The 10,666-nt window shown below is 58.8% G+C and overlaps 1 protein-coding gene across 1 annotated transcript; it reads left to right on the top strand.

The window, feature by feature from the left end:
* The first annotated feature begins 14 nt into the window (after positions 1-14).
* LOC121663474 lies at positions 15-10,535 on the top strand. Its single transcript, XM_042025754.1, has 2 exons — positions 15-949; positions 10,417-10,535. Exons 1-2 carry the CDS (start codon positions 15-17, stop codon positions 10,478-10,480), a joined length of 999 nt encoding a protein of 332 aa, XP_041881688.1. The 3' UTR covers positions 10,481-10,535.
* Positions 10,536-10,666: the final 131 nt, after the last annotated feature.

Raw genomic sequence — 10,666 nt, 5'->3', positions numbered from 1 at the left:
AGGTGGGACTGGGAATGGCCGGGGCTGGGGGCACAGGTGGGACTGGGCAGAGCAGCTCCCGGTTCTGCTGCTGGAGCCTCCCCGAGGTCAGCTCAGGTTTAGAGAAACAGAAGAAGGAGAGGATTTATTTTGTGAAATGTGTGGTGTGGTTTGGTTTGGTTTGTTCAGTTTGGCCGCTGGCCTCGGGCTGGGCGGGGCGGGCGTTTCGTGCTGCGCCGGGGGCTGGGCTGGGCTTGGAGCTCCCAGTTTGGGACTGGGCACTGCCCAGTTTGGGTTGGGCGTTTGAGACCCCCTTCAGCGCTCTGGAGAAGGGAAGGGGCCGGGCTGGGGAGGTGTCCAGGCCACGCCAGGGTGGGACAGAGGGGCTGAGGGAGGTCCGTGGCCCTCGGGGGACCCTGCAGGGACAGGGGGTGGGCACGGGAGGGACACAGCAGCCCTCCCTCTGCCCTCCCCCGTGCTGGGATCGGGCTGTGGGGGCTGGGAACGGGAGAATTCCTTGCCAGACTGGGGGCTATTTGTGGACCCCGGTTTGGGGGTGGCTGGGGGGAGCTCTGCCACCCTCCCAGGCTCCTTTCCATCCCTGCTCCTTCTCCCTCTTCATTATCCCTTCTCTCATCTTCACTTGTTCCTTCCCTCCCCTCGCTCCTCCCTTCTCCTCTCCCCTCTCGTGTCCCATTCCCCCTCCCTCCTCCTCTTTTCCTTGCTTTCCGTGCCTGCCTAGAGCCATCCACATCTCTTCCCTCCTTTCTCCTGGAATCCCAAATCAGGCTCTTTCTGATTTCTGGGTGAAACGCAGGGAAGCTGAAACTCAGCCCCAAGCAGGCGTCAGAGCCCAGGAATGTCCCTGGGGCTGGCGAGGCCGGCCGGGACCTGCCCACGGCACCTTCACTCCCAGGAGCATTTCCCACTCAGCTGAGCTTTGGCTCACGGAGCTTCCAGGAAATTTCAGGTATTGAAAAATGTCCTAAACACGACTAAAGCCAGGGCTGGTGATGTCACCAATCCTGCCGGGTGCTGCTGGCTCTGCCGAGACGTTGGGTGGCCGTGGCTGTGCCGTGGGGTGGGGAAGCTGCTTTGGGTGCTGGAAGTGCCCCAGCCCCATCTCCCTGCCGGGATCAAAGAATGGAGTCCTGGAATGGTTCGAGGGGGAAGGGCCATTAAAGCCCATCCACTGCCACCCCTGCCATGGGGCAGCTCTGCAGGTGGGGTCTCACCTGAGCGGGGCAGAGGGGCAGAACCCCCCCTGCTGCCCACGCTGGGGGTGCTGAGCAGCTAAGGGGGCTCTGCTTCATCTCCAAACCCTCTCTTCTCACCTGAGATGGCCCCAAAGTCCAGGAATGGTCTTCCCAGGGAAGCTGTGGCTGCCCCTGGATCCCTGGCAGTGCCCAAAGCCAGGCTGGACGGGGCTTGGAGGAGCCTGGGACGGTGGGAGGTGTCCCTGCCCATGGCAGGGGTGGCACTGGATGGGCTTCAAGGTCCCTTCTGACCCAACCCATTCCGTGAATCCCCAGCTCTCTCTCTTGTCCATCATCTCCACTCTGGGCTGTACTGGGAGCCTGGAGGTGCCCAGTTCCCTCTGCAACAGCCAGTCCTGGTACTGCGGCCAATGGCTCCTCCTTTCCCAAGGTCCCGCTAATGAAAGGAGCAGGACTGAGGCCCAGGGAGCGTTTCCAGCTTGGTGTTTCCCAATCCCCACCGGAGCAAATGACTTCATTCCCCTCAACAGCGCCCAGAGCCAGCTCCGATCCCCACGGCTCTTGTGTCACTTTAATGAGGCTTTTGTTTGCTCTGGGTGTCACTCCCAGGCTCTGGAGCACAAAGAAGGAGCTGCTGCTGCGGGTTCTGGGAGCCTCTGGCTCTTCCGGAGCTGCCGGGGGTTTAGGAGCCAGCTCCCTGTTTTGCAACAGGTTCTGTGCATTAAATACACTGGGATCGGGGTTTTTTGGGATAACAAAAGAGCCTGTGACATCCCAGTGGCAGTTAGAGCGGGATGTTGGCATCTGGAGTCGAAGGAACGTCCTCTTGCCCCAGTTTGGGGATTTGTGGTCAGAGCAATCCCAGCCTGCAGCAGCTCCGCTCCCAAAATCTGTGCAGCAGGAGGAGCTTTGGGGGTGGGATATCTCTGGGTGTGGTTTTTCCCCTGTGAGGATTGGGGCTCACCCACAAGCTGGGAGCAGAGGGTGGTGGGAATGGGAGAGGGGATGGTGCCACTGCTGGAGGCAGCAGCTGTGTGGGGACAAACTGAGGGACAATTTCCCCTGGGCTCAGGTGGCAGCTCCTCAGCTGGACAACCAGGGCCTTGTGCCTGCAGCTTCCAGGGCCACACGCCCAAATCACCAGCAAAAAAAGTCTGCTTTTCCCATTTTTTCCTGGCCACTTGTGGGAATTGGATCCATCTCCCACTTTTCCCCTTGTGCTACCAGAACCTTTCTGGTTGGGCAGAGCGGGTATTTGGCCATGGCCAAACCTCGCCACAGCATCCCTGGCGTGCCTCGTCCTGCTTCCTATGTCATGGAATCATGGAAGTGTTGTGCTTGGAAAGCTCTCCAGGATCAACCTTGGCCCCGATGCCCACAAACTCCTGTCCCCAAGTGCCACATCCACTCTCCTTCTGAACGTTTCCCGGGATGGGGCCTCCCCCACTGCCCTGCTGGACGCCCTTTTCCATGGAGACGTTCTCCCAAATCCCCAATGCTGCGGTGCAGCCCCGCAGGGCGCAGAGGGGCCGAGCCCCAGCCCTGCTCCGGGTCAGCGCTGGGATTCCTGCAGAGGGGCACTCGTGGGGCTGGGGGATTCCTGGAGCCGCTGCCCATCCCGATGCATCTCGGAGGGAAATCTGGCACCGATCCTGTGCCCTCGGGGGGTTTGGAGCTCGGGATGCGGGCTCGGGATGCGGGCTCAGGATGCAGGCTCGAGCCAGCACCTGGAGGCAGAGCAGGAATCAGCAGGAATCTCCTCCTGCTCCGCTGCTCTTGGCCCCGGGAGGCTGGGCTGACGTGGCCCGAGGCTCGTGGCCGTCCCCACGTGTGTGAAGTGTGCCAGGGCCACCCTGTAATCCCTGTAAAATCAAGGACCAGGGCTGAGTCATCCCGAATTTTAACTCCTGGGCTCAGATTCTGAGGAGCTGAGTCACAGCCAGAGCACTCCGGAAACCGGGAGCTCATCCTGCCTTGGAGGGGCTGTTTCGCCCTTTTTTTGGGTGGGTGAAGCTCTCCCCTGCACTGAGGAGCGCTGGAGCCCGCGGAGCGCAGGAAAGAAACATCCTGAGCATGGGATTGTGGAGTGGTTCGGGTGGGAAGAACCCTAAAGCCCATCCAGCCCCACCCGTGCCATGGCAGGGACACCTCCCACTGTCCCTGTCCGGCCTGGCCTCGGGCGCTGCGGGGATGGGGCAGCCGCAGCTCCTCTGGGCATCACGGAGACCTCTTCTTTTTCCTGGCGCTGTTTTTCCCTGTCTCCTTTTCCTGCTGAGCCTCTCTCCTCCCGTGGGAGGTGCCACAGGTGGAGCTCGAGGCTGGAGCTGGGTTTGGGATGCAGGTGGGTGTGGGGAGGAGGGTTCCAGGTGTGGCCCCTGCTGCGTGGAATGCTGGACCTGCTCATTCTTCCCCTCCCAGGGCGGCATCGATGTCCTCGGCAGCGTGGGTGGGTCCAAGGCAATTATCATTACAATTAAAATTGTAATTATTGTTGTTAGCGCTGAGCGCATTGATCAGGAGGGGCCCGAGACAGACGGGCCCCACCCTGTGCTCCACCAGCTCCAAGGCTGCAATCCTGCCCTTTGTTCCCCGTCCTTCCTGGTTCCCGGTCCCACCCAGGAGGGGACCAGAGCCAAGGAGGGAACGGCACCTTCCTTCTGGAAGCTTCTGTCATCTTTGGGCTCAGTCTGGCTCTGGAGCAGCTCCTCCTGCTGCGATAAAATCCCTGACTGGAGCGACAGGTGGGAAGGCCAAAGCCCCAGATTTGGGAGCTCGGCTCTCCCTGGTTCTGTAGTTCCTGCAGGGGAACCCCTGCGAGCCGGACCGGCCCCTCGGGGGCAGGGATGGCTCCGGGATTACAGCAGCTGTAAAATCCTCGTAAAATGTCCCTTGTTTGCTCTGCTCCCGTCCCTCCGATGCAGACAGTGACTCACGGGGCGGAGGCTGCGCTCCTTCCCAGCCCCTCCGCTCTCCTGCTCCTTCCTCCTGCCCCAGAGTGGGCTCTGGGTTCTCAGCCTGGAGCTGTTTCGGGAAGGTCCTTCAGCCTCCCATTGTGAGCAGTCAAATCTCTGAAATTCCTGAGGTTGCACGTAGAAAACGTCCCAGGTGAACAAACCCCGGGGTCATCCCTCGTCCTCCTGGACACGGGGGTGCCACGTCTGGAATTCTGGCTGGTCCTGTCCACCCTCTGGAGCAGGAGGACAGTTTGCCCTGAAAATGAAGGACTTTTTGCAAGATTCCAAGGAATTTTCAGAGCCACGCATTGGTGACGTCCCTCAGTGTGTGGGGAATGAGGGAGATGACGCCAGTTCTCCTCCTGCCTCTCCCATGCCCTTCCTGCAGGACAGTTTGTCTCCAGGTTCCTTTTCCATGTTATTTTTCTCCCTTAGGAGCATTTATCGGGCAACAAATCCATTTGATTTTGCCAGAGATCCTGGAATTCCCCCCTGGAGGCGGAGGGTGAGGTGCAGCTCCATCCTCGTGTCTCCTGTGTCAATAAACCGTGGGAGTCGTTGAGGCCCCCAGTCCTTGCCCACAATTCCCGTTGCCAAGGGCTGCACAGAGGGATTGGGATGGCTGCCGATGGGATCTGAGTGTTCTGGGGGGAGCGAGAGCCTTAATCCTTCCTGGATTTGGAAATGGGATCCACTGGTGGGAAGTGGCTTCGTGCCATTGACTCTGCCCAAGGAGAGGAAGGAGGGCTTTGATAAGAGCATTTTTTTCGGCTGACTCTGCTGGATCATCTCCCTCCTTGCTCCATTCCCTCCAGCCTGGGTGGGACTCGGGTCCCAGAGTCTGCAGTAGTCCTGAGTTCTGTCCTGGGTTTATTCCAGCTCCCATAAGCTGGGGTTCCCTCGGAGTGACCTCACGGTTTCCATCTGCTCGGAAAGGGCCTCGTGGCTTTGGAGCTGATGGGAGCAGGGACACGGGAGGAGCTGCTCAGGGATCCCAGGAGGGACAAGTCCAGCCAGGGAGGGATGGGGACACGGGACCATCAGGGGTGGTCCAGGAGCAGCCTCCCCTTGGGAAGGGTTACCTGGAGAAATATGGATGGAGAAAGGAGAATTTCCTCATGATTCTGTGTTTTGGGGCAGATCAGCCCAGATTGTGTCACTTCAGGAAAGACCCCGAGGGGCTGGAGTGAGTCCTGGGATGGGGATGGAGCTGGGGAAGGGCTGGAGCAGTAGGGAAGGGGCTGGAGAACTCCTGAGGGAGCTGGGAAAGGGCTCAGCCTGGAGCGAAGGAGGCTCAGGGGGGACCTTGTGGCTCTGCACAAGTCCCTGACAGGAGGGGGCAGCCGGGGGGGTCGGGCTCTGCTCGCAGGGAACAGGGACAGGAAGAGAGGGAACGGCCTCAGGCTGGGCCAGGGCAGGGTCAGGGTGGACAGCAGCAGGAATTTCTCCATGGAAAGGGTGCTCAGGGATTGGCAGGGGCTGCCCAGGGAGGTTTGGAGTGCCCATCCCTGGAGGTGTCCCAGGAAGGGCTGGAGGTGGCACTCAGTGCTCTGGGCTGGTGACAAGGTGGGCATCGGGCACAGCTTGGCCTTGATGGGCTGGGAGGGCTTTTCCCACCTCAGGAATCCTGGGATTCCGTGTGTTTGTAGCTCAGGGTGTCTGGGCTCTGCTCTGTCCCTGGCAGGATCTGCAGAGCTTCCATCAGCCCTTGGAGCCTGGGCAGAGCAACAGACTCCAGTCAGCCGGGACTTTGTGAGGAGAGAACAGGAGCTTTCCATCCTCTCCTGAGATGTGTCCTTCCCAGAAAAACTGAGCCCAGCATTCCCAGTGCTGGCAGTTTCACCCCAGCACTGAGAACTGAAGTTTTAATTTGTTTGTTTGTTTTTCCTTAAGGCTTTGGCTGTGGGAGGGACTCTCAACTTTCATGTCAAAACTATCCAGATAATGATGATTATCCATAATTATAACTATATTTATCTGTATTCCTTCAGGATTTCTTGTAACCACAAGGTCTTGTAATTTGGGGGAAAGGGGAAAAAACAGCTTTAGGCCCTTGTCCATTGAGCTGGAGAGGGGGAAAGTGCACGGCTGGGACGCTGGAATACCTTCTCCATGTGTCAGGCCACATTCCATGTCCCGGGAAGGATCCCTGGGAAGGATCCCAGTCTGGGCTGGGTTTCCTGGTGTGTCCAGGAGCTCCTGGCGGTGGGCAGAGCAGTGGGGGTGGAAAAGCTGCTCTGCAAATAGGGCAGGAGGAACGTGGGGCTCCATCCGCGGGGGAAGGGCAGCCCCATTGCTGCACCGAGCACTGGAAGGGGCTGGGGGGAGAGATTCCAGCAGGAGCAGCTCCTTGGGGGGTCCAGGTTGTTCACAGAATCATGGAAAAACCTGAGATAAAAGGGACCCATGAGGATCATCGATTCCAACTCCTGACTCTGCACAGGACACCCCAAAATCCCCCCAATCCCAAAATCCCGATCCTGAGAGTGCTGTCCAAATGCTGCTGGAGCTCTGGCAGCCTCGGGGCCGTGCCCATTCCCTGGGGAGCCTGGGCAGTGCCCAGCACCCTCTGGGTGATGAACCTTTTCCCAGTATCCAGCCTGACCCTCCCTGGCGCAGCTCCGGCCGTTCCTTGGGTCCTGTTGCTGCTCCCCAGTTCCTGGCCGTGCTGGTGACTGGTTTTGTGCTGTATCCAAACCTTTGGGATTTTGGCTGATCGCCTTCTTGGGCTGCAGCAAACAGGACAAGTGTGGGCAGCTCTGAGCTCCGGGAGCTCTTCCCCAGGGATGGATTTCAGGGCCAGCAGCTTCCAGGAGTGGCCAAGAGCTGAGCCAAGAACTTCCCAGGCCCAGCAGGGCAGGCAGAGCCAGAGGAGAGGTGAAATGCAGCTCCTGGAGGGAATTCGGAGCTTGTGGGAAGCCTTGGGAACATGGAGCTGGATCTGTCACCTCAGCCAAGCTGAGACAGTGCCCTGGGCACCCTGAGGGGCCTCGGGACTTAGGGAGAATATTGAATGATTTAGGACGAAATTTCTCCCTGTGGGGGTGGGGAAGCCCTGGAATGGATTTCCCAGAGCAGCTGTGGTTGCCCCAACCCTGGAGGTGCCCAAGGCCAGGCTGGACAGGGCTTGGAGCAGCCTGGGATAGTGGGAGGTGCCCCTGCCCCTGGCAGTGGTGGCACTGGATGGGCTTTAATGACCCTTCCCACCCGAACCACTCCACGATTCCATGATCCCGTGATTCTGTTCCTAGTGGTCCCTGCGATAATTGATTTTTGGGTTTTGCTGTGTTTTAGCAGAAGGAATTCCCGGATGAAGAGTTCCTGGAAGCCTTGGAGCCGTTTGGGTGAGTCTGGACCTGGCAGAGCCCTGATTCCTGTGCCGGTGCAGGACTGGAAAAGAGGGGAGGAAAATGCGGTTTCCATGAGTAAATCCGGATGAAGTTGCAGCCTGAACGATCCAAGGGCCTCTGCCAAAGGCACTGGAGCAGGGAGAGGCCGTGGCAGGGAACGCGGGTCCTCGGAAAAGGCGCTTCATGGACCGTGAGGGTTTTGGCCGTTCCGTTCCTGCGGGATAAGACCGGGAGGGCGGTGACTGCATGGTGGAAGGTGTCCCTGTCCCTGTCCCTGCCCGTGCCAGGGGATTGCCCTGGATAATCTCTGAGGCCCTTCCAACCCAAAGATTCCATGATTCCCATCACTGGGGGAATCCCACTGGGCTCACAGGAGTCACTGCAGGGCTTGGGGAGCGGCCGGGGCAGAACACGGGATCAGGCCCCAGTTAAAGGACACCCACTGGGACACAGGGCCCCGACTGCCGGCGGGAAGGAGGCACCAACCTTTGGAACAGGTGATCCCTGCGGATCAGCAGCTGTTGCCAGGCTGGAAAGGGCACTCCCTGTTGCTGAGGTCTGGGCTGGAGCTGTGTCATTCCATTGCCTTTATGGCCTGGTGACACAGGAAATGGGCCTGGAGTCAATAAAGCCCTGATAAACGGCCACCTCATCCCGATAATCCGTGCATCAGGCTGTGCCTCTAGTCGTGGAATATCCTGAGCTGGATCCCAAGGGCCACCAAGGCCAACTCCTGCCTGGTGACGTCCAGCGCCTGCCTTTGGGACCCAGGAGAACAAGTTCCCTCTGGACCGGTCTCTATTCACAGGAATTAGGATGAGCTGGAGATTCTGATTAGTGAGGCTGCTTTGATCCTGGGAGAGGGATCTGGGATCGCAGCCTTGGGAGATCTTCAGGATCTTGGGAAATGTGCTCTTGTGTTCCCATTGATTTTGGGTGGCTTTAGCAGGAATCAGAGCTTGGCAGTGCCGCTGGACGTCAGGAGAGTTTCGTTGGACATCATGAGGAACTTTTCCATGGAAAGGATGGTCAGGCACTCCAGTGGGGGAGTCCCCATGCCTGGAGCTATCCAAGGAATAACAATGTGCTGGGGATCGGTCCCAGGATGGACTCCATGATCTGGGAGGGCGTCTCCAACCTCCGTCATTCTGGGATTCTGGGATTCTGACAGCCCCGAGGGCCCCATCCGGAGGTCACCATCTCCCAGAGCCTCCTGCTTCCCCTGAGCCTGGAGACTGATCCCCATATCCCACATCCATTCCCCAGCCATGAGCCCGCCCAGACGCTGCGAGGTGTGGGGACAGTGGATGTGGGATCCAGGGCCAGAGCCCTTTGGATCAGGAATCAGAATCACCAGCAGGGCCGGTGCAAACAGAACCTATGGACGCTCCTGCTCCCAAACGCTTTCAATTCAAACACGGCAGTCCAGGCAGGCAGCAGGAGGGATCCCCTGGGATAACACAGGAGGTGTGGAAATCCCACCAGAACCCGTTCCCAACACATAATTTCACTCACCTGCAAAGGTTTTCCTCTTCCATGACAATATTTGATTTTGTTAATTTTTTTTTTTGGCACTTTCCAGCTGGAATTGTGAGCCTGGTTTGTTTTCCCAAGGATTCATGGAGGGATTGGTCGTTTGTGGGAGTTTGGCTGCTCTGGGAGCGTCGGAGCCAGTCCTGGGTGTGCAGGGCCAGGCGGGATGTGGCTCCCAGTGTGGCAGGCAGGGAATTCACTCCCCAAAAAAGTCAAAAGTGAGCTCGGTGCCACCAAACCCCAACCCCTGGGGTCACCCACGAGGGCTGGGAGGAATTTACCGGTCAGAGCGGTTGTGGAACAATCCCGGGTTGCCATGGAACAACAACACAACAAAGCCTGGGACTCCTCTGGTGGCCACGTCCTGCCCTGCCCCACCTGGCTTCAGCCGGGGCTCAGCCGGGGAAAATCCACCTGGCGGGGGGAAGGGAGCAAAACGGGGAACAGCGGGCAGGGGATGAGGCGCTCCGATCGCACCTGGGTTGCTCGTGGTGCACGGAAGGCAGGTTGGGCTTTGGAGGAAGATGGGCTCACCCTCACCCTGCAGGGTGCAGTCCAGCGCCCCAGTGCCGAACTGGGATTCCTGGAGGCTGCTGGGAGCAGCTTTGGGATTCAGGCTGGGATTCATCTGCCTGGATTCACCTGCCTGGATTGATTCACCTGCCCGGACTACTCCTCCTGTGCCTCTCGTGGTGTGTAAGAGTCCCTGTGTGCTGATCCCGGCTGGAACCCAGCCTGGTAACACCCGGAGCCGGGTGGGAGTTGTTGCCTGACCCTCGGTCCCATGCTCAGCTTCCATCCCCGTTTTCTCGGGACATCCCGGCACTGTTCCAGGAGCAGCCTGTCCGTGTGAGGCTGGACACTGCCTCTGTGGATGGACAGAGTGACCCCTGTCCTGTCCCCCAGCCCCAGGAGAGGTGCAGGGCATGTCTGGAACACTCCACTTCTTTACACTCAGTGGATTATTTTTATAATCCCAGGATCGATCTAGGCTGGAAAAGACCCTGAGATCATCGAGTCCAGCCTGTGATGGGAGCCGAGCCAGGTGCAGGACTGGCAGGAATCCTGCAGGAATCCTGCCCCATCTCTCTCTTCCTGGCTCGAATTCCCCCTTTTCCCTCTTTAAAAAGCGAATTTCCCGTAGCAGCCGGGCTTCTCCTCTCCCCCAGAGCAGGAGGGGTGGATTCTGAGCAGGCTGAGTTTGCAGCCAGCCTTATCTCCCTGTCCTGGGGACAGAAAAGCTGAAGGGTGACACTTTCAGGCCAGACTTTGAAATCTCCTGGGGAATTTACGACCTGATAGCCAAGAGCTGAGGCTTGCTGGGACTATTTGGAAATGCTGAAAGCCCTGAAACCCAATTTTTTCTCTGCTTTTTCTTCACAGAACCCCAGAATTCAAGCAGGGACCCAGAACGTTAAACCAGGATTTTATTCCTGTCTCCGTTTGAGTGTGGACTAAATGTTGGGTGGGATGCAACCCTCCTTACCCCCCTCGGTTTTAAGGGTTTATTTGAGGGTTTAGCAGGAGAGGGAAGGGCGAACAGATCCCCCCGGGCGGGCGGGCGGGCTCTGGTGCCGCTGGCAGGGCCCGGGCAGTGCTCTGGTTTATATTAAACAGGCAGGACCTGGCGCCG

The sequence above is a fragment of the Corvus kubaryi genome, unplaced genomic scaffold, assembly GCF_017639235.1.
Source record: "Corvus kubaryi isolate FWS band 111438036 unplaced genomic scaffold, C.kubaryi_AGA036_p1.0 37277, whole genome shotgun sequence".
Classification (NCBI taxonomy): domain Eukaryota; kingdom Metazoa; phylum Chordata; class Aves; order Passeriformes; family Corvidae; genus Corvus; species Corvus kubaryi.
The sequence above is the reverse complement of the archived record's forward strand: the minus strand, read 5'-3'. Positions and strand labels throughout refer to the sequence as shown.

Bases quoted from the DNA above. Each gene is read 5' to 3' on its own strand.
- LOC121663474 (XM_042025754.1), top strand. From the start codon at position 15: ATGGCCGGGGCTGGGGGCACAGGTGGGACTGGGCAGAGCAGCTCCCGG. The intron at 950-10,416 runs GTATTGAAAAAT...TTTTCTTCACAG, and splicing joins GAGCTTCCAGGAAATTTCAG to AACCCCAGAATTCAAGCAGG.